Source organism: Catharus ustulatus, chromosome 1, assembly GCF_009819885.2.
Source record: "Catharus ustulatus isolate bCatUst1 chromosome 1, bCatUst1.pri.v2, whole genome shotgun sequence".
Lineage (NCBI taxonomy): Eukaryota > Metazoa > Chordata > Aves > Passeriformes > Turdidae > Catharus > Catharus ustulatus.
The window spans coordinates 98087240-98111692 of record NC_046221.1 but is presented as its reverse complement, the minus strand read 5'-3'; the positions used below and the strand labels follow the sequence as shown (position 1 = coordinate 98111692).

Here is a 24453-nt window from a genome sequence, read left to right as displayed (position 1 = left end):
CAACTTGAATAACTTACCAATCAGCATAAAAATTAACTAAAGCAACATCTGCATTGTCTGAGAAGAAAGAAAAAGAAAAAGCCCAAAGTCACATTGTGAGGCAAACTTCTCAGTTTTTTTATCTGAGATTACAGAAGTATGTGCAAAAAATACAAAAGCAAATATTTCTAGATAATTCATCACAGAGCTTAGCCTGATCCCTAGAAAACTGCTGGGGTAAATCTTATCTGAAATATAATCTATAACAAATGGGAAAGAGTTGAAAGAGGCCTTCCGTCAAGTGTTCTATTGACTTTATTGATATATAAGACAAAAAAAGGTAGATACTTTAGGAATTAAGACACACAAGAAATAATTGATACATGAGGTAAAAAATATTTCTGTATTTAAAATTAAGGCAGCCACATCCAGAAATTGGACTCCACTAGCTCTGTTATTTGTAAGTGTTAAAAACCAGTCAAAAACTGAAATCCCAACTATTTGGGGTAGAAGACTGATGAACCAGCCGCCTGTCTGTGCAACTTGCTCTGGTTTGTCCTTACTTATCTTATTTAACCAGGATACTATGGCAAAAGATAGCAAAGAAATTTTCAGTCCCCAAAAATAGAAAAATGCTAAGGAACACTAAAAAATGCAGTACTACAGGTATACATATAATGTGGTCATGAAATAATGCTCTTATGCATTCCTTTTCACATATTAAAAAAAAAATCATAAAAGGATAAATCTCCTGCCCAAAAATAATGAATGATCCTTACAGAATGTAATAACCTACCATGCTTTAAATTGATTTTTAGTAGTAGTACTGGTCTAGACACTGAAAAAAAATATATACTCAAACTACAGAATATCAGCCACAGCTTTGTAAAGCAGAAATGCTGACAAAGCAGAAAACTGACAAAGTTACAGAGCAGCTACACGTGAAGATGCTGAAAGCCTGGAAAAGACAACATGCTGATAAAGACAACTCTTGACTAGGCTGGAGAACACCAAGTTTGATTATAATTACAGTGTTAAGATTTTCATTATCAAGGGATACAAGTGGTGAATAGATAAATAACAAGCACTGAAAAGTTTAGGGTTACCTCCAACGCATAAAGTTTTGCTTGAAAGTAATGGGATCAATTTTAAAAGCACTTACACTTAGCATATACTCCCTTTTGTGAATTACATTGTATAAAATAATTTTATATTTTCCACTGTAGAAAAGGTATTTACAAACAGCTTTCATATCACAAAGCAATCCCATAACATAAGGCAGATCCTAGTCCAGACTTTAATACAGATTTTTTCCCCTGTGACTATATTTGAAACAATGTAATAAGTTTTTCCTGCAAAACCAGATACAGGCAAGTTGCATACTTCTCAGAAGGAAAGGTTTCAAACAAGAAACACATATCTGTTTAAATAATATAAAGATTTCCATTCTATGAGCAACCTGAATCAGAACAGTGCTTAACCTGAGGACAGGCAGAGCTGAACTAACAAGACTTAAGGCCCATTACCATGGGTTTCACTTGTTATATTTTGGGGAACTTTTAAAATGCCCTCTAGACTGGTTTTGGTTATGTAATCAAGCATTCCCTTCTGCAAACAAGATTACAGCCATTTTCTTAAGACACTTCAAATTCTCATTGCAATACATTAGTTCAGACAGCCAATTTCGACCACAGGCATTTAATATTTCTAAGCTGATTGCAATTCATATATTCAAAGCTAGGGTATGAATATTCATTTAATATCACTACAATATTCACACAGATAAGTGACTGCAGACATACAAAGAAAAAAATTATTCAAAGTACTCACTTAAAATGTCATCTATATTGCCACTATCTAGACTTGTTATTTCACTTCTTGCTGGATTAAAAAGCCAAGACACCTAAAAAGAGAAAGCAAACCAATAAGGTATGTTTCATCAGTAAAGTAGTAACTTACGTGTGCAGTTCAAAAGCTGGAGAAGAACAGTAAAAGAACTGTAATTCAGTCAATGCATTTCAGATGACATCAGTACTACAAATACACAAATAAACTACAGATATAATATACTCTCACATTTAAAGTAACATTACTTATTTCAATACAATTTTCTATTATGTAGCCAGAAATATCACAGGTAGATTTTGCACCTTTAAGAGTAACTTATATTCATATCTTCACTCTGAAGAAAGAAATGAAACCCCATTTCAGCAACCTCACACAGCCCAGAAGCATGTGGGCACAGAGGTTTTACCCAGAGACAAGTAATTTCTCCTTCTGTCACTTATAGGACTTGTCAGGCTAAAAAGTTTCTCATTAAGTAAAGTCTCAATTGCCTCCATTTTTATTGCTCTTTTAGGAAACAATTTCAATACATCTAACTCAACTTGCTACAGTCTTTTATCTCCTTCTGTATTTCCACTTGACACTGCTTCAGACCCAGCATGCAATAGGCTTATCAGACTATTAAAACCAAGACACCACATCAGCCAAATCATTCAATTACAAAGCAACATTTATATTACTTTTAATGCAACTCTCATAGCAATTCCCAGTTTTATGGATGGACACTCATTTTCAGTGCAACTGGCCCAGAAGTTTTTTCCTAAAATGCAGTGGAAGAAATAGGAGGTAGAGTTCTGTCCCAGGTAAGAGCGACATCAGTGAATTACAATTTATTTTTGCTTTGAGAGAGATAAGTATGCTAATTTTTGAGTAGATCTTGTCTGGGACAAGCCACTCAGAAAGTCATCACTTCTCTAAGCACAGTCAGGGCTTGGACCAGATGCCTTCACATTTTCAATTGATGTATGGTTCCTCAGCTGACAGAGGTAATGGGAAAGGAAAAGGAAGGTTTTGGAAGAGAACTGATAAGAATGCACAAGTCAAGGAATTGGGCAGAGACCAGAGATTCACAGAGACTCCCTGCACTGAGATATGGCAGCACACAACACACTTGCAATTGGTGTTTCCAGAGACTTATTTACTCCTTTGAGGTGCAAAGAAAATCTGCCAATGGCTCAAGAGGCACCAAGGAAAAACAAAGCTAAAAGCATAAAGACCATCCAAGTAAAATCACATTTAGCAGCTATACAGCAGGAACCAGTGATACAACATTGATACTACATTTATGGAAGAGCCCAACACCTATCCTGATCCTATAGTAGGACCATGATTACAAAGAACAAGCCTCCAGGATATATCAGCCTTTGACACTATTTACAATTTATCAAAAAACTCATTTAATGTCACATACCAAATTTCCTAATATGTGTTACAAGCGTATATGAAATATTTGATTGGAAAAAAAATTCCCAAACTGGGTCACTGCTTTCCTTAAGATCAGCTTCAAAAACTGTGAGAAACTTCTGCAGAGAGACACTGTCAACAGCTCTAAAACTATCACTGTAAATCACACACAGGTGAGATCTGCAGCAATCAATCATTTTCAATTCCTTCTCATTTGTGGATTGCTAATCAGAAAAATTACTAATGTGGATCACCAATCACTTCCCAGTGAAGATACTGATTCTTTCACATTTTCCATATGGGGGCCCCTGGGTAGCACATAACTCTATCTTACACGACAGGCTGAAAACACACCAGCTGTTGGAATACAAAATATGTACCAGTACTTCTCTCTTGTACCATTCCCAAATGCAAATCTAAGATTTGTGGTAGTTTGCACTGTCTTCCTGTGGCACTTCAACTGCCTGAGACAAGTGTCTGAACTGTGGCTCTTAGGAAGACCACAGAGAAACAAACCTAATGGTGAGGTCCAGAGATTAAACAGGCAGTGTAACAACACAATCTGCCAAAAATTATCTGATTAAGCAAGCTATGCAATGCACAAGTTCCAGCAGGCTAATATTCAGGGAGTTCCTCTGAAGATGCTGGCATTGCTGACTACTGAGCAGCAAGAAAGTAGGACTGTCTTTGGAGCAAGGAGCTACCTGGATGGATCAGGATCCACACTGGCCAAATTATCCTCAGAGAAGCAACAGCTAGCAGCAACCATTAGTGCAGACACCTCCCCATCACCTCTTGGGTGTGGTCCATGGGATGACAGCTTCCATGGTGCTGCTGGGGAGAGGTTCTGGTAATAGAAGTTAACGTTTGTAGCGAGTAGTGGGTCAGGTCAGCATGTGCTGGCATAGGTTTTGTTTGTGCGCACGTTTGCTTTGTTGCAAATGTTAGGTTTGACCTAACTTGTGTACAATTGAAGCAGTAGCTACAATTAAACAATAACAGTTGGAATATTGCTCTAGACAATAATGGATAGGGTATTTCAACAATAATTTTCTTGGCCATCATCTGACTGTACTACAGGTGACTTTCCAAATTCAATGTTCTAAAGCTTCAGCTGACCTGAAAGGCCTCAAGAACCTCTGATCACCCTGAAGACCACAGAGTTACTTATCCTGCTTGTAATCTTGGACAAGGTTTGTTAACAGAGAAAATCCACACAAGCCTCTAGTAAACAGGAACTTTTCAGCTGCTGCACACAAGCTCTGCATCACCATTCACACCTGAAAAGAATTTCCGCAGTAGGTCTTGATGTAACTATTTTCACAGGAGCTCAGCAGTAGCAGTTCATATTGTCTAAACAAACCAAATGGGTAGGATAACAATTTCTTAAACCTTCCTGGCTTTTTCTAGCATAACTTCCCAGCAGCAAGACAAATCTTATCTAATAGGATAAGTTACACATAAATTAAACATAACCTAGATAAGCATATTATTTGCAGCTGAGAAATAGGCTCTGTTACTCAGCAGATATGCTTCAATGGATCAGGAACTGTAGTCTTATTTGAAGATTGCCACAATACACTTAAAATACGTTTAACTTGCAATGCAAATATTTAACTGCACCATGAAAGCACAGGACTTAACTAACCAATGTGATCCTCTTCTAGACTGTGCTATATGCAGAAAAAAAGGAATTAAAAAAGGAACTGAAACGAATACTTCTTTATACCACAAATTTTGTAATTGCTTTCTTAACTCTTAATGTGGAAATGTGGTGCCAGCTGCATGTACTAAGACATTAATACCAAAACAAATATTCCAAACATCTTCATGTACTGAAGGTGAAAAACAAATTAACCATTTACCCTATTGTCCCTTTATATTACAGCAGTGGAAAAATACTAAGAACACCTTTCCCCAAAAGTTGCAAAAAATCTGAGATAACTGAAATCTTTTTCCACTAGGAGTATGAAAATTTCTGTTTTGTCAAATATATTCATAATCATGTTCTCAAACATTTTATACTGACTAAATAATTGTGGGTGCCAAACTTTTAATCATAAGTAGACAGACTCAGGGAAAAAAGCATTCCTTGAAGAAATGTCAATAAATATGCAAGACTCACTCCAGCTGAAGCTTTCATTAAGGTATATAATGCCTGTAAGGAAGAAAACACCTCCTTTTGACCCAGTAATCTTGCTGTCCCATGGGATGCAAGAGGGTTTATGATATTATTACTATTAATATTTATCATGAAGGAATACAAATTTGGATTTAAATTTCTAAGAAGCTACACTGTTTAAAGAATATTTTATGACCTTTTTTGTAGTATGTGCTTGATACCCACGAGCAGAAAACAAGACATTTTTGAGGAAATAATTTCTGAATATCAGCTACACACTTTACAGCAGGTATTGAACATAAGTTCAGAAAAACATACTGGCTAAGAAAAGTATTCCGAATTTTTCACTTTTAAATGCAAACTTTATATTCCACTGGCTCACAGCAGGACGTATGGATGATGATTCATATTTGTAACTGAAATTAAAAAAATTTCAAACTGGTATCACAAGGTAGCTACAAACTCATTGAAGAAAGCATCTTGAAAAAATAATTCAAAACTAAAATTGGTTACTTAAGCACACCTGAAAGCAACCTGGGTTTCTGCACTTACATTGGATAAAATTAATTAATTTTTATATTTCTATTTTTTAAACATTCAAACTGAAAATCTGAAGGTAAAACTAAGTAGTTATGAAATAAAAAGATTTTTAAAAACAGAGCAGAACATGATACATAAAATACTTAAGTGAAGCTGCTCAAGCTGGATTAGGATGTTTATAATCTACTCACAATCATTCAACACTACAGAAAATTAACAAAACAAATGTAGACTGAAACAAGCAAATGCAGAAAGCTTTACGCACTTATAGAATGCACTGCTGGGGGGAAAAAATCAGGAACTGAACAATGTGTTCACAAAGATAAAATTTAGCTCATATGAAGGGAGGGAAAAAGAGGAGATGGCATATACTTTTATTCTTCTGGTCCTCAGAAATACTGTCAAAGCACGAACATCATAGCTCAGGTTCCTGGGAGATTCTGAAGATAACAGTGGTCAAGCTTTTACTGGGAAGTTTAATTCGTACAGAAATTTTAGTGTTTCTGATCAAGATTTGGTCCTCACTTGAAGTTAGCCAATGGCTTAGGGAGCCAGTACCAGTGACTTCTGAGGAATAACTACAAATTAGATTTATTCTGATTGTTTCCAATGAAAGACCTCAAAGCACTGCAGGAAAGCCACTATCATCCTCCCAAACACACCATGCAATGCCACACAAGTATCCTCACACTAAACAAAATGCCTGGACAGAACCTATTCAACTTATACCCAACACTGAACCTTTGCCGAGTTTCACATCATTTTCCCAAAGAGGAAATAAAAGCACATCCAGTTTCCACTCACCTTCTGCTTACAGTATTGCTGTTTAATTGCCATTTCACACATCCAATTAATAAAGCCTGCTGGTTATTCAAGAGATTTGGGTCAACCTTCTATCAACATTTTACCAGCACCAGTTAGTGTTGTTAGTTCTTTAATTGCTAACTGGAGAGACAGACCTGTAGGTTTAATGCTATTTCTTTTTCAAGTTTATTATAGTTTACATGCTACTTTCTTGCAGAAGATTTTAAAAGTTAAATGTGCATAACCATAAAATTGCAAGAAAAGAAAAAAGAACCAAGGTCTGTTGCATTCTAGTTCTTTGCATCTTTATTTTTTAATGCACATAATGAAATAGAGGTCCTCATATCCAAAGTAAGCTATCTGTAGAATATAGAAAATGTATTCATGGAGCATTATGATTTCTAATTAATACTACACCTGCAAGGTAATCAACAAGAAGAAGCTTTCATTTTCACTTGCTAAACTTTTTATTTACCTCTTCCTCCTGCTGGGAATTCCTAAAGGCACACAACTAAACCATCTTTCTCCTCTAACACAAAATCATTTTACATCTGGCAACCAGGAATAGCCCACATCTAATCCAGACTGACATGTTGAAGTTATACCTGAAGTCCAAGCCCTCCAGGACGCTGTTGCTGACTGTCAGTCCCTGAGTACCTCTTTTTTAATGCATGCTGCTGATCTGCTGCTGCTCTGAGGTCTGCGTTAAACTCCTGGACAACAGGAAGCAGACAGGTTTACAGCCTGCTGTAGGAGGACACAAAATGAAAGAAATCCCAGAAGACAGCAACGCCAGGGCTGGCAAGACATTGTAAGAGCTCCTGAATTTTGGCTTCAGAACCATCAATCAGGAACATCTTGCTGGCGGCATTCCCAGAAGCCCCATAATGAACCACAGAGTTCAGAGCAGAGAGAGGTAACAGTAAATAGAGAATGCTGAGGGAAAATAAAAAAAGAATATTATTCACCCTCTCAGTGAGAGGAGTTCAACTCTTAGTTGTCACCACTTAATTCCAGACTGTGCCCAAACATTTTCATAACTTAGACTGCAGCCATCCATGATGAATATTCAGGGTTTTTATTGGTAATGTAAGCTGCTTCATTTTAAGACTAAGAGACAAAGATCTATTAGTTCAAAACACTAACTAATGATCATTTCTCAATTACATTCAAGTTTTCAGAGCAATTTTTAAATGGGTAACAAAAAATAATTTTCTTATAATTTTTCACTTATGAGCCACATCTTAAATTTAGTCAGGGAAATTTAACATGCTCAAAAGAAGTTGCTTAAAACAGATTTAAAGACTGCAGTCACTAATGTTAGGAGAACAGAGAAAAAATCTAACTAAACAGAAATATGGATAATATTTAATTAGAAAAGTAAACTTACTTCTTCAGCCTTGATAGACAGCTGACTTGACGCTGTTTTAGCCAAACAGTGCTGTAACTGCTCAGAGCTAAGTAGAGACCATTAAAAAGAAGTCACGCAATTTTTCATCCTCCACATATCTTGTTGTCTACTCCCATTTTAAGTGTGTGGAAGGAATATTTGGTGTAGGTGCACATCTTATTAATACTGAAAAACTTATTTTCAAATGAAAATACTGGAAACAGAAAAATTCACAATTTATAACACTATCTTTGAAAATCCAAATTATATTGAATTGACACACCAAATCAGGAAAAAGAACTCACAGCTAATGGTTCCTAGAACTGAACTTAACACACAAGCAAAGGAGTTGAAGGATTGTCCCATTTGACTGGGAATAGTTGACAGCTGCAGAGATATCTCCATGGCCTGATACCACAGCACCAAGGATTTCCAGAACTCTCTACAGTTTATGAGCTATCATCAGAAGACACAGGATGTTCATTCAAAAAGTCCATTGCAGAGATGAGAATTAAACATCTTTATCACAACATGCAGTCCAATGCACTGCATTTTTTTCCACAAAGCTATTAGTAGCAGAATCATGTCTCTGGGCACAAACCTATGGATCACAGTCTTTTATAGAAATGTTTAAGCAAGGGCTCAAAAAATGACATAAGGCGTGTCTAAAAAAATGTCACAGAGATAAGACCTGTAATTTATTTCCAGTTTAATTATTTGTAACTTTCAGTTATTTCTCTTGGCCTTTAGGGAAAAGAGTAATCTCCAGTCAGGGTTATGATCCACTGGTTTCCTTGCCTTATACATCCACATAGACAGAACACAGGCCATAGACCTTCAAAAGATGTAAACAGATGTCTGAACATCTGTATTAATTTATGAATAATGTTCAGAGTTCTCCACATCTTCCCAACTATGAATCTATCTTAAAGTCTGTTTCACATATTTAAAGTTATGAATTCAGCTCCCCAGGAAACTAATGAAAACTCTGAATCTTTAGACATTTTATTTACCAAGCTGCTTCTCTTAAACAAGAAGTTAAAATTCCCCTGAAAAAGAAAGGTCACATTTGTGCAGCTTTTTAGGAAAAAACACCTCATGTTCCAATGACTCTTTCTTTTCCATTTTGCCAACTGCTCTGATTATTTGGCAACAACATAAGGATACACTTTCAAGAAGGAGTAACACACATAAAATACAAATGCAATCTCCAAAATGATTAGCACAAATTAAGCAGCTGTTGCTCTGTATGAAAGCCAGCACCCTCAAGGTCCTCAACTTGTTAAAGCGTGATCCAGCAATATGAAATAAAGGGCAGCTCAGTCTTGTCAAGACTTTGGTAAGGCTGGCAGAACAGAATAGTTTGCTGCCCCTATTCACCAAGTCAAGGAAAAAGGCCCTGTTCTCTATTTTGGCCACAGCTATTAAATGTAAAACTCACTACCAAAAAATTTGTTGTAGACAGTTTAAACCTTGGAGACTGTGTACTTTTAACTCCATTCCTCATTACAGAAAGCAACACACTACCCTGCTATTCATTATAATCTACAGGCTTTTGCCCTTTATTGCAGTTTTTACACAGGGTCATTGCAGAACAAGAAATCAGCTTTTATATTTTTTAAATGAAACAAATCTATTTATGTTTAGTTCATTCTGGACTGGTGATGAAAATGCATATTAAAATGAAACAAAAACTTTCATGTCTTTCTGTGGGAGTAGTGGCTGCAGAATTCAGAATCTCTTCTTTAACGCATAATCTTAGAGGAAGAAACCAAAAGTAGATGTAGTGTTTCCATAAGAAACCATATTTATGTCACGTGGATGTTTACTACCTTGGAATAATCTGAAGGACTGATATTAGTGGATAACTCAATTTTCTATCCTTGCTGCCTACACACATTCTACTGCTTTAAAAATAAACATTTTTTAAAAATTTTAAACTTTCAAAAATTTAAAGTTTAAATTTTAAAATACTTTTAAACAATTTCAAAATAAATTTATTTTGACAAATTTTACTACATATTAAGCTTATTCTTCAATAAGACAAAACTAACTTTTTTTAAAGTGAAATTATCATCTTCAACACCTACTCACTTCTTGCTGCTTAATTTTTTGCTAGTTACACAATCTAGTTGCAACACTCAATAATTTTTTACCCTTCTTCTCTGGATCTTTGCCTTATCAAGAAAGGTGGGAACTTTAAGCAAAGACAAACCTGTTCAGCTTTACCTTTCAGCTGGAACTTGTTTTAAGAGTGGGTATGAATTACTGAAACCAACTGCTCAAATGCCAATATAAGGACTACCATAAACACAAAGCAACTAGCCCTCCATGAAAAAAATACCCACACTGGACCAACACTGCTCTAAACCATGCAGCTGAGGCATTGGATTAAGAGGAAAAAAAATTAACAAAAGCAACAAATAGATAAACAAAATACTTAAAAAATACAGCTGGGTCATTCTCCTCACCCAGTCCATCCAAAGGGATGCAAAATACATTGGTTTAACTTGCACTCTAAAGAGAACATAAGGGAAGCCAAGGGGACAAGTCAGTCTCCAATAACACTGTTTGAATTGTACCATTTCCCTTCATGCAGCTGCATGTTTGTACTTCTGAAAAACAAAATCCTTTTGAAAGCACAGAATCACAGCCATCACGATTCTGCTCATCCTTATTTGATGCTGAAGGGATGATGGTAAGAACTAAACAATGGAGCAGAGCAGCAAACATACAGGTGATTCTGTGGCAATTAGCAGTTCAAATTAAATTCTGACCCCCTTCCACTTTTACAGTTACACAGTCACGTTATGCTCTGCAATCTCCACCACAATGCACCCACATGTAACCACCTCGTATCTAGAGCTTTCAGCGCTAATACTTCCAGTATCATGACTCTCCTTGTGCTATAGATTTTGTTTTTCCTTCAGCATGATTGAGATGCCACCTTTCCTCAAATTACCTCCTAATACTGAAGCAGGAGGCTAAGGTTTTGTTTGCACAACTATCAAAAGACAGCTACAGTAATTTGTGATGCAGCCATTCGTAGTGTATGAAGTGTTTGCCCAGACATGAAAACCACTGAGATTCAGTCTGGTGTTGTTGCTCCTCCCTCTTTTTCTGAGAAATCAAAATGAGGGACACATGAGAATTTCAAAATTACAAGCTTTCTAAAATACAATGGCATTTTGATGCTCTCTGTTTATCATTCCCTTAACATCAGAACTCTGAACTTTAGAATAAATCCACTTAAAATATTCTTTAAACTTACATTATTTTGGCCTTTTTATTTTCTTTATTCCAGGCATAATTGTCATGCACACTTCACAAACTTTCACTCTACACATGCAAACTGTCAATCATAGCATATTAAAGCTCTTGGGACATCCATTAGCTTGTCTCTAGCAAACAATTTTTATGCTAGCATTTATTATTTGCTACCTTAAAATGACATGTGAGTGGATAATGGATAAGATCTTTCCAAATAAGTGGTGATTCTGTGTAGTAGAAATACTACTCCACAGCTGCATTCTACTTGAGAAGTTGGCATTGGAAAAATCTCCCAATTCATATGAGGAGGCAAAAAAACCAACCTTTTACATTAATTCATTGGCTGTCTTCTAGGGAAGAGCTCTGATTAAAGCAATGCTACCTGAACCTGAAGAGAAAAATTCACCTTTGGGACCACAGCTGCATGTACCTTGAAGAATGAGAGGCTAATTTCAGACTCTATAAGACCTGTTTTCCTTCTGCCCTAAACAGCTGCAAAGGTTCTGCCCATATGCAGTCAATTTATCCTGGATAAATCTGGAGAGCAGAAGAATAAATAATGCAGAGGACAGGATACACGCCACAGATATTTCAAAATGCACAAAAGAAAATCATACAGAGAGTGGTCTACCTATCTTCAAGGAATATTAAACCTGCCAGTTTCAAGCTGACTCTGACAAAAACATCCAACCAAGTATTCCAGACTGGTCCTAAAAATAGTATGAACACAGTAACATGGTGCAGTGCTTGAACTCAGAGCAAGTTTTGGACACCCTGGCTCTGCAATCTTACTGCTCTCAACATGGAAGGTTGCTGCTACCAAAATCCTCAGCAAGGTATCACAGCTATTTATAGGTTTATTTTAAAATATTTATTATCTATATAACACCAATTATATGTTGACATTTGCATTGGTTTAGCAAATTCTGCTGGCCTATGAGAAAAAAATTCTAAAAAGGTCTCTCCTACTTCAATTATACCTTTTTAACCAAAGCAGATTTAAATGCTGTTCAAAGGTAATTCCCGAGAGGCCGAACACTGCTGAGCTCCCTTCACTAATTAACGGATCAGTAGTAGGAAAGAACCCCTAACTGTTCACCCCCTGCACCACATACTGTCGTAATTACCTTTGTGAAGCAACCAATTTGTCTTTCAGTTATTTTGTCCAAAATCCCAAGTGAATGGACTCAACAGAGAAAAGGAGAAAAAAAAAAGGAAGAAGGTTTTTTCATACATACGTTTATGAAAATTCATCTTTTTTATGATTGGCAAAGAATCTAGGAGCTAAGTTTCTCTAGCAAGAGTTAAAAGGGGGATTTCAGTAAATTATGAGAGTCAGAAGTGATAGACTGACTAAAGGAACAAAAAGCTTTTCTTGGGATTACAAATACGGATACATCACTGAAAAGCTTTCCCTTTGTGCAGCTTTTGAGAAAGTTAATTGTATCATCACTTCATAATCACGACAGCTATGGGAAACAGCAAAAACACTATCACAGCTGTTGTTTGCTTTTTCCAGACCACTGGAACAGGCACCTATGCATTGCCTTTCAAAATACTTCCTTGCAGAGTTCCTAATGAACAAGTTCTCTCTGTGTTTATGCCCAATTGCCACATGAATCCAGTTGGAGATAAAATATAAGCTTTACTGCCAGTTGTTTTACAACAGAGATTAGACTGCTCTTCTTCTCTCCTTTTCACAAATCTATGAAAATAAAATCCAAAAAACCCTTGCAGACGTTCGTATTTTTTTGGATGCACCTCAATGAAACACACAAGAAACAGGCAAGAATCACGGTTGCCAAACAAGAAAGAAGACAGGCTGGCTGCAAAAAACACGCCAGGAACCAGGTCATTTACTACATTCCATTTGTAGAGTTCTCCCTTCTGCTGAGGGAGGTTCCTGTTTTGTGAACATTATTTAGGATACAAAGTTTTAGTCATTAAAGAAATCTAAGACATAGAAGTATCTTGCTTGGAAATAATGTAGCAAACAACACAACTGAAATCTCTCAGTGAATTAACACACCTATCACTCATTTTGGTTCCTAAGTGAAGCAGCTGGGACACTCCAACACATAAAATGTGGGAACTTACATCTTCCAGGGAACAAGGCTTTGGACATCCTGTGTTTCACTTCATTGCCACGGCTAGTGCAACTTTTACATATATAACTGGGGCTCACACTAAATCCCATCTATAATCTACTGTGATATCTATTTTTTATCTAAAAATAAGTACCTCACAGGACCATTGAATGAAATGACAAGGCCTGAAGGCACTTGGGTCTTAATTCAGTTCACTCATGAAACACAGCTCTGAAAGACAAAAGGGCCCACAAGAGCCTGCTGATGTTCAAGAAGAGCCTCTTCAGAGCTCAAAACCACTCCTCTGGGCAGAGAGTTGGTATGGCAGAAGACTTGCATGGGTTAACACAGAATTTCTGGATAAGTTAAAAAAAACCAAAAAACAAAAAGCAAAGTGGAAGCAGACAGAAGGTAGAGGTAAGAAAAACACTTTGTAAGAAGAGAGAAACACTGCTTGAGCTGGAAGCAGTCCAAGCTCAGCTGGAGTTGAGAGAGGGATGTTAAGGTACACTGGCAACAAAAGGAAGACAGGAAGAATAAGAAAATTGTAGGCCTGCTGCTCAGCTGGCAGGGGACACAGAGACAAAGTACACAGAAAAGACTTTGACACTCAGTGTTGTCTTTGGCTGATTTTATACTGATGAGGTTTGAGCCCATAGCAGAGTTCCGGGGAGAAGCAGCACTACTCACATGAGTAGACCAAGTTAGAAAGCTCTTCAGCAACTGGGACATCGACAGAGTCACAGAATCAGACCAAATGCTTTTTCCTTGGGTCACCAGGAGAATTACGGAAACAAATTTTCTTTCCAGAAGCCACATCCATCCAGCATATATTTGGAGTAAGTAAATCAATCTGTTTTCTGTTGCAAGACATTTAGCTCCATAAACAAGGAAAGAACACGTTGTTCGCCTTCTAACACAGCATCTCAAAGGATCCTTAGACCTAAATTGTTGATGCATGAACTGAATAAGTGAACTATAAAATGAGTGACACAGCAGCTGAACTACTGAGCTCAAAGGACTGTAACCAAAGATACCAGGTCCAAGTGGCCTCTAAGGAAGTTTCTCTAGACCAATACCAGGTATAAGCTTTGTCCATAGTAATGACCAGAAAGATGGAACAGAGTGTCTCCTCAGCAATTTCCTGAGGATACAGGAACTGGGTGAATATCTGCTATTTAGAGATACCTCAAATGGCTGGAGAAGCAGCCTGGGAGAAACCTTGCAAAGTTCCACAAAGACAAAGTCCTGTATCTCTGTTGGAATAACCCCATATAGGCTGGGAGCCAGCCAGATGGAAAACAGCTTTGCACAAAAGGTCTTGGGGAGCAAGTTGAACAGGAGTCAGCAGCATGACCTTGCAGCAAAGACAACCACAAACTGGGTTGTGTTAGCAAAATTGTAGCCAGCAGACCACAGGAAGTGATTCTTTCCTTTCATCTGGCACTTGTGTGAACACAGCTGAAGGATTCTGCCCAGTTTTGGGACCGCCTGTACAAGACATCAACATATGGAAGTGACGCCCGGCAGATGGCTCTGAAGGTGAGAACTGACTGAAGTCAGGGTATACAAGGAGAGCCTGAGACAGCTGCATTTGTTCACTCTTAAGGAAAAGTTATTACTGCTGCTACCAGTGACCTAATTGGAGGTTATACAGAAGGCAGAGCCAGACTCATCCCAAAGAAGCAGCAATAGGACATGAGACAATTTACATAATCCACACCTCCAGACAGAAAACTCGCAACTAAGTTTTGGTTCAACACCAAAACAGGTGACCAGAGAAGTTGCAGAACCTCCATCCTTGGAATTATATAAAACAATTGGAAAAAAACCTGAGCAATATCATCCAAGTTAGTATTGCACTGAGCAGGGAGTAATACCAGATGACTTTAAGTCCTTTAAAATTTAAATGATTAAACTTCCAATGGCAATCAAAAAAAAAACCAAAAAAACCCAGAACTCTACAACTTGATCCTATCAGGTAAACACAGTGAGGCTCTCAATACTCCCCTCCATCAAAGCTTTCTAGGTATAGCCAAACATAGGTCAAGAAACAAGGGAGGAAAGAAACCTAGAACATTTACCATAATAAGAACAGATGAAAAGGAGATTTACTGTGTTCAGATGAAAAGGAGATTTACTTGTGCTGCATATATGATTACCAGTTATTTGCTGAAAGTATGCCCAGAGCAGCTGCCTTTAGGTAACCATGTACAATGTTCTGTCCTCAATGCTTTCACCATTCCAACCATTGTATGGTTTAAGGCACAAAGCCCTGCACTTTGCATTTGCTTAGTGCCACTGTAGAAAATAACATTTATATCCTATCAGTCACCCAAAGAGCAGACTTTGTGGATCACTACCATTAAAGGTCTGTGCTCAATGCATGTGAGGGAGCTCTGAGGTTTGGCTCACTCCTAGAAGCAGCTCCAAGTCACAGGTGCTTATCTGGAAGACACAGTACTGGAGTTTGCACATTTTAATGGCATGAATGGCTCTTAGCTATAAAGTGTGCATTATCAGGATAGTCAGTTTCTCAGTAGTAGCATATATAAAAATAGGAAAAATTATGGAATTCTTTTCCAATATGCCTTGTTGCTGTTTATAAGACACTTCTACCAAAGCATGAGTAAATGTGGAAACAGTGCTACAGCTGGGTTGGAAAAACATAGCATCCTCAACCAGCACTGAAAAAAACCATTCTGAGTTAGTGTTATAGTATAGCAATAACTCTGCAGAACAGCTCTTAACAATGTAAAAAGAAATACCTGAGAGACAGTGAATTTGAAAATAAAATTAAAGCTATTCAAACTTCTAAAATCTTATCTATGAAATTTTTAAAATTGGACTATATAAGCACTTGACATTGCTAACAGTTTTGGAAAGAAAATTGCAAGTGCTTCCATGGATGATTAGGATGCTCCTGGATGAAGGAAGACACGTCAGGGAGAAAAGAAGGGTAAAGGCAGAACTCCCAAAAGAAAATTTGATCTCACTTCCTTTCCTAATTCTCTGTAACACACCCCTCCTCCTCTATTTTTCCAGGAGCTTTCTCCAGTTTGGAGTTCTGGAAGAAAGTATCCCTTAGACTCTGATCGCTACACCCTGTACTGCTTCTGCTTATTTCCCCAAACGTTCCCGTGTTTCCTCCTCTAGGCCACCAGAGAACTCACTCTCAAATGGGGCAGCAAGAATAATGAACAAGTTATTGCTAATGCATCCAAACCCACTTAATGCATTATTAAAGCACTTGCTTTTGAATGTATCTCTGGACTCTGCTGAAGAGGTTTTGAAGAAGGTCTGGTATAAAATTTACAGCGTATTTGTACACTTGCCATATGCATGAGACAATTCCCTCCCCTTAAGCAAACAAAGTATCTGAAAGCCATACAAGTGAGGCTTACAAAAGAGTCTGCAAGGTGAAAAACTGGCTCTCCGGAATAGCAGTATATAACCCTTAAGTCTTTAAAATTAAATAGGTTTGATTAAAACATATAGAATGTGGTAATTCTGCTTTATTGAGAAAGCAATATAAGGACCAATCTCTTGCTCAAGAAAGCTGTCCTGCCAAAAAACCACAAAAAAACCCCAACTAAACAAAAATCAAAACAGATTATGGATATGAACACTAAGGATATCAAAAGAAAACCAAGGAGTGTGCCATCACAGCCACCAGCAACAGAATCTCCGAGATCTTACTGTCAATAACTCACATATTTTCCAGCATTGTTTGAGTCTTCTGTTCCAAGAAACAGTTCGGTTTCTTCTCTCTTCCCTCCTGAGCCCTCCAAACAGGACACTTGCCCATCTTATGGCATAGCACAAAGAATATAGGTTGTCTTCACAAGAATTCAAGACTTCCCTGCTTCCCTTCTCCAAACGGGAATGATCCTCAGTTGTCTACTACTTCATTGCTTAGAAATCATGGCAGATGATAGACAACTCAGGAGTCCTGTGCTACTCTTGAAGGGAACCCATTTTCATTGTATAAGGTTCAGTGGGCTAAATTTTGCCTATAATTAAAACTTCTGACTCGTTCTCATATTCAGAATATAGTATTTTGAGCAGCTATCTCAATTACAAAATTAGTTTTCTATTACAAATGCAGAGAGAAGCAAATGCACAGATATACACTCTAGACATAAAATTTACAGACTTCAACTTCTCTTTGGGCAGCCTACTACACCTTCAACATGAAGTTAAAAGACAATTTTTCTTTCATTTTATTTTCACTATTTGGGTGCTTGGTGTCATTATTATCAAGATGTGAAAGACAGTGGCAGTAAAAGAAAAAAATAAAAATATTACCCTATAGTATTATTTCCAGTTAGGAACTTCCCTCTTCATTTCCCTCACTATCCGTTGGTGGTTCCCCCAGTCACAGCTTTTGCTCAGGGGCACTGTGCATGAGCCTCCTAGGGAAGCACTGAGCAATACAAGGGCCTCTCAAACACATGCAGGAGAAACATGTGCAACACTGTCTAGTTCTAGAATTTTCTTTAAAGGCAAAGTATACCTGACTGCAAGAACAGGCAAATATACAGAATGATTGAATAGAGAAAAACCAAAGAGCCACACCTTGCCTTAGGGGAGAATGTCATGACCCACTCTCCCATCAGCATTTTTTCCACTGTCTTGGATTCATCTTAAATATCTGTCCTGCCCAGTATTAAGCAATATACTGAGAAGGCAGAAACTTCTCTCTCTCCAAGGGTCCCCCGACATTATGTACTATGCATCTCTTGTTCCAGTCCTGCAAACAGCTGTACAAAACCCTCTACAGCCTGTGCCATGCACTGCTCACCCCTTCACTCAGCTCTTGAGGCAGTGGTCAGGCCAGTCTGTACCTCCCCTGTCCTGTCTCCAGCTTATTTTCAGCTCCCATCAGCCCAGTACAATACTGAAAAGTTGGAAGGGCAAAGAGTTGCTCTGGGACTGCAGGTATCCCTTTGCACTGCAATCTCCTTCGTGTCAACCCAAACTTCAGTAAGACCAGGGAACAAGAATATTAGCATGAGAAACAAAGTCCTTCACAACTGTAGTTATCTCCTACTGTCAAACTTTAGACAAGAGTACTTCTTTTGATTTGACATTATAACATTTCTTCTTTTTTTTCAGCATATTAAATTCCCATCTGGAAAAGAAATATGCTTATCCAAAAGTCTGGAAAAGAATTACTGATAACTTCATTGCTACTACTAAGCAAGACCAGCTTAGTAAGCAGTTTTCAGAGCTACACATCATTGTGTATTCTGTCCTATGAACCACTGATGGAACACTAAAACTGCCATAACACTAACAAACTCACTTATCCACAAATATGCCAAGCTCCAAGAGCCTATGTTAGGTGGCACATCCTTGAGATAAGGAGCAGAAAGCCAAGTAACATTGCTGGTCTTAAGTATTCATGGCAGCTGGTAACAAGAAAAAGTTACCAGAACTTTAAAGCTAATCTGATACACCTTATCAGAGACACTGAATATCACAAAAAAACAAACAACATACTTTTACAAAGTTTTTTCAGTCCATCTAAAGAAAGAGGTCCCCTCACACTCTCAGACTGCTTGGAACAACTCTTCCAAAACTCATAACAAATCCACTAAAAGGAATGATTCATTGACTTGTTTCATTTAACTAGGCATCTTACAACACAGGGCCATGGTAGATATAATGACACTGAATAATTACACTGATAACATTACACTTAATTGTATTTTCTTAAGAAACAACTCTGAACTATATTCTTCTTAAAGTTTTATGTATACAGTTCTTTTAAGCCACCTTAGAAATTGGTTTAAATGACCCATACACAAAGAAACAGCAGGCTAAAGTACAGACAAGCTGCAGATAATAGTTATTTCCTACTGGCTTTCTTTTTTGTTGGCAAACATAACTCTTACTGAGGCATATTTAATTTGCATTGATCAAGTGTGTCATGAAGAAAGAAAAGCTCACTAACTTTTGCCCACTTCTTCAAATTTGTAGTTGTCTATTCAATGCACACATTCCATGGTGTCTTTAAACAGGACATATTGTTTGGTTTTGCTCATTGGTTTGTATTTTAAATAACAGTGAAAACCAATCTAGCTATTGTTTTAATACACAGATGTGAATGAAAAGGATGAGGCTCCTCACACCAGTCTTTCATACAGTATTTTAGCATGCTATTGCCATCTATATATAAACATTTCAAATGTGCTTTTCAAACCCTACCAAGCACATGTGTTTTCTAACCCTAAATGACAGCAAGTTCGCAACACTTTAACCAGAGCTTACACAGGTAGAAGTGCACACTTCAAAGGGATCAGGAGTACTTGTACTGTTCATTTGGAATGTGTCCTCACATTCCTAACCAGTTCATCCATTCATTAGCAGCTATATTACTCTGTACTCCTCTTTGGACTTCTAGAGTTCTATCTACCATTACATCCAATTATACTTTGATTTTATGGCCCATTTTATTCTCCCAAATGTTTAAAATAGATTGATTAAAATCCTTAGTACCTTAAAAAAAAATCCTATTAAAATTTATTCACACAAGTCCCCCTTAGTTCTGCAAGTCACTTGTGTTACAAAAGATCCAGAATCTGGCCCAATACATCTACGGAAAAGTAAGCATCACCACACCAGTCTGGCTTTTTTTGTTTGTTTTTAGGGAAAAAAAAAAAAAAAGGAAAAGAAAAAGATAGCTATAGCACAAGCAACTTATCTCCACGAAACACACACACCAGTGATTGCATTTCTGTACTGGCAAAGGCAGCTTAGGTCATGCATGCAAATGCCAGCCTAAAAAAAAACCTTAAAAAAAATGCTGTAGTGTTACAACTAAAGATCACAAAATCAATGAGGCTGGAAAGGGCCTCTGAGACAATCGAGTTCAACCTATGACCCAACACCACCGTGTCAACTAGACCACGGCACTAAGTGCCACATCCAGTCATTTGCTGCACATCTCCAGGGACAGCGGCTCCACCGCTCCGTGGGCAGCCCATTCCAGTGTCTAATCACCCTTGCTGTGGAGAGATTCCTCCTCATGTCCCACCTACACCTCCCCCGGCGCAGCTCAGGACCACGTCCTCCCGCCCTGGCGCTGGCTGCCTGGCAGAAGCGGCCGCCCCCCACCTAGCACAGCCTCCTTTCGGGGGCTGCAGCGGGGCCCCGTCACGGCGGCTCCCGAGGAGCCGGGGCGAGGCCGCACCGCCCGGCCGGCCACTGCCCCGGCCCGGGCCCGGGCGCGGCCCCACCCCGTGCGCGCAGCCTATCGGCCTCAGCCACACCGCCGGGCCCCGCCGCGGGGCCGCTCCCTCCTTCCCGGCCGCTCTCCCTCCCTCCCGGCCGCCGGCACCTGCTGGGCGGGGGAGGGGAGCGAGGGAAGAACCCCGAGCGGGGCCCGCCGGCCACCCCAGCGCCGCCCTGCCCGAGCCGGCGCGGGGAAGGCAAGGGAAAGGCAGCGGGGAGCCGGCGGCTTTTACCAGGAGGAGCAGGAGGCAGCCAGGGTCAGGCAGGAGCGGGAAGATGGCGGGTCTCATGGTAGATCGGGCGCCCGGGAGCGGGGAGGGGAGAAGCGCGGCTCCCACTCTCCGCGGCGGCGGCTCCTCCACTTCCCCCGTCGCCAGGAAACACCCGGGCAAGTTCCACCGCGGGGCCCCGCGCTCCGCCGCGCGCTCCCGGGGCACGCCGGGAACCGTAGTTCCGGGAAGGGGAGGGCAAGAAGGAGGAGAAGGAAGGAAAGTGGGGAGAGAGAGAGAGAGAGAGAAAGAGGGAGGAGGCGTGGATCCCAGAGCGCACCGGGGCTGCCCGCGGGGCGGTGCCTGGCAGCGGCGGCGGCGCCTGGCAGCGGCGGCGGCGCGCTGAGGGGAAGGGCGGGGTGGAGGTGAGTTACGGGGCGCAGCTGCAGCGCCGGGCAGGGGAGAAGGGAGGGAAGGATGGAGAGAGGGAGGCGGCCCTGGCGGTCTGGGCGAGGCAGGGTTAACCCTTCCCGCCTTGTGGCGCGGGTGTCCCGTGGCACCGCACCCTCTTCCGCTCGGGATCGCTCCCTGCCAGCCCACACTGTCCGCGCTTCCTTCGGATCCCGCTTTGTGCCTTCAGCCGCCGGGAGTGTCCACACGCCTTTGGCTGTGGGGAATGGGAGAGGGGGTCTTCGGGCACTGTCCGCCGTGCGGTCCTCGTGTTCTGGGAGTCTGGGGGGAAACTTTCTGCTTGGAAGCCTGTGTGTGACGGGGCAGAGCGGCTGCTGGGAGGGTCGGGAAACTTCAGCTCGGGTGGAACGTCATCGCCGATGTTTATCCCTTGGCGCCTCAGCAGATCGGCGCTTTCTGCCGCTTCCTCGGTTGTAAGTGTTGAAAATGAAGTACACCCGAAATTCAGGGCTTCGCCCTCTTCCAGTAAAACTTTGGACCTTGCAGAATACGTACGTGCTCCGAGACCTTGCAGAGCTGTCTCAAAAAGATCACAGCAAGCCGCACTTTGCGTTTGTCACATTTCCAGCGTGCGCACGAGTGTGAGGAGGCAGACTGGGTGTAACACCATGTAAAAGAAAATCCTTTACATCAGCCTTGTTCAAGTCAAGACTGGCTGGGTTTCAAAGAAAGCCTGACAGGCTCAGACTTTGTGTGACCCTGCAAAAATCTTGTGGCCTGTCAGTTTCATGAGCTGCAAACACTCTCACACACATAGATATACATAGAAGGCATGGATTTTTTATAGTCTGAAATTGAAACTTGGCTTTTATCAGTTCTGCTATGACTACCTTAAGAACTTGTGCTCTTTGATCTGTAGAATGAACATCTTGTGCACTAACTCACATTTGAAAAATCTTTGATATATTTTCAAAGCTCAGTCTTCACTTGGAAACTATCAGTAAAAATTGATAGCATGATTGTGCTACCATGTTTAAATTTTAACAACCTCATGTTTTACTGAATAGGAAAATGATGTAATTCTTGCTGTCTGCGTAATGCAAAGTAGATATATCATAGTTTGGTATGAAATTTTACAAACCTTGAAGAGGCCTTGGTGTCCATGTGAGTGTCCCTTCATTTTAAGTGACTTGAGAAGGCTAATAGTTTTCTACATGTTAGCTTAAAGAAGAAAAGTCAATTATTTGTTTGATGACAGTAGTATGATGCATATTACAGATAATGTCAATTATGTAGCATTTTATAAGTAGATCTTCTACTTATTTCTTGAGTTTTATTGACTAAATATCTCATTTTTTTGTTAATGAGGATCTAAGTCAAGCAAATCTTCTAGACAGCAGTTCATCTGTTTGTTATGTACACCAGAAAAATACCTGGGGAATGTTACAAATTTTCCTTTTCTAGTCCCTCTTAGTATTTCAGAACTTCTCTGATGCAGAATTAACCCATTCAATGGAATCATGACACTTTTCTAAGAATTGCTGTAGAGATAATGGGTTGCTTCTCTCACCTGTATGATTGTGAACGCTTTATGCAAAAGTAACTGTTGCTTTCATCTGAAACATCTTTCATTATTAATTCTCTGCTGTATGGAGTCAGTTTTATGGAAAAATTATTGTTGATGTTATTGGGATGTTTCTGGTGCTTCTCTAAGTTCTTTGGTATTTGCTGAATTTTATGCTGCTGCCCCTGGATTTCTTATATTTTAGTTTATTTGTTGAGAGGTAAACTGTGAAGAAAATGGAGGAACTAGATAGTAAGATCCCCTGGGAAAATGCTCTTGAAGATGCTGGGTCATTTCTTAAGCACTACCTCCTAATGAGCTGGCAATTCCAAAATGTCAGAAGTCAAGCACATGAGATGGAAGGCTTGGCTGGCCAGGAGCTAATGGAAAAAAGAAGGTGTATGCCCAATGGAAATAAAGTCAGGTGATGGAATCTTTCTGGATTTCAGTAAAACTTTCAATACTGTCTCTCAGAGTATCCTCCTGGACAAAATGTCCAATGCACAACTGAACAAACACATCATGTGATGGCTGAGCAATGGGCTCTCTGGTCGGGCACAAAGGGTTGCAGTGGATGGGGTGACATCAAACTGGGGACCTGTCACTAGTGGGGCTCTGCAGGGCTCCACCCTCGGCCCTGTGATTTTCAGTATCTTCATTACTGACTTGGGTGTGCAACTGGAAGGGATACCTAACAAGTTTGCGAATGATACAGAATTGGGAGGAGCTGTTGTCTCCCTCGAGGGCAAAGAGGCCCGGTAGAGAGACCTCGGCAAGTCAGGGGGCTGGGCAGTCACCAACTGTGTGAAGTTTAACAAGGCAAAGTGCTGGATTCTGCACCCGGGTGTATGGACAGACTGAGGGATGAGATGCTGGGATGCAGTGCCGTGGAAAGGGACCTGGTTGACGGCAGGTTGAATCTGAGCAGTGCCCTGGAGCCAGGAGGGCCAACCCTGTCCTGGGGGCATCAGGCACAGCATCACAGCCGGGCAAGGGAGGGGATTGTCCTGATCTGCTCTGAGCTGGGGCAGCTTCACCTCCTGTGCTGGGGGCAGCTTTGGGTGCCACACTATAAATACTGAATTTCTAGGGAGTGTTCAAAGGAGGGCAATGACAATGGTGAGGGGAAGCCGTGTGAGGAGCAGCTGAGGTCACTTGGTCTGTTCAGCCTGAGGAGGGGATTGAGGACAGACCTCACTGCAGTTACAGTTTCCACATGAGGGGAAGAGGGGCAGGCACTGATCTTTGGGGTCACCAGTGACAGGACCTTAGGGAATGGCCTGAAGTTGTGTCAGGGGAGGTTTAGGCTGGGCATTAGGAAAAGATTCTTCACCCAGAGGGTGTTTGGGCACTGGAACAGGCTCCCCAGGGAAGTGGTCCCAGCACCAGCCTGACAGAGCTCAAGAAGCATTTGGACAGTGCTCTTGGGCACATGGTGTGACTCTTAGGCATGTTCAGTGCAGGGCCAGGAGCAGGACTTCAGTGGTCCCAGGGTGTCCATTCCAGTTCAGGATATTCTGATATTTGATACTGCAGGACTATAAATTGATATTTGATAACATACTTTATTGGTTACTGAATTAAAGCAT

General features: G+C 40.1%; 2 protein-coding genes across 2 annotated transcripts in view; one reads left to right on the top strand and one right to left on the bottom strand.

Annotated features, from left to right (window-relative positions):
- Window positions 1–21182, bottom strand: part of ERP44 (endoplasmic reticulum protein 44) — a 48406-nt gene extending 27224 nt beyond the window's left edge. The window contains exons 1-3 of the mRNA XM_033057203.2: window positions 20914–21182; window positions 1810–1882; window positions 18–57 (exon numbers count right to left, since the gene is read on the bottom strand). Of these exons, the coding sequence (XP_032913094.1) occupies window positions 18–57; window positions 1810–1882; window positions 20914–20970 (170 nt within the window). The 5' untranslated portion in view covers window positions 20971–21182. The remainder of the gene's footprint in view (window positions 1–17; window positions 58–1809; window positions 1883–20913) is intronic.
- A 76-nt stretch (window positions 21183–21258) lies between these two features.
- INVS (inversin) overlaps window positions 21259–24453 on the top strand; it is an 85635-nt gene continuing 82440 nt past the window's right edge. Inside the window, exon 1 of the mRNA XM_033057124.1 lies at window positions 21259–21314. The gene's annotated coding sequence lies outside the window, so the exon portion shown is untranslated. The remainder of the gene's footprint in view (window positions 21315–24453) is intronic.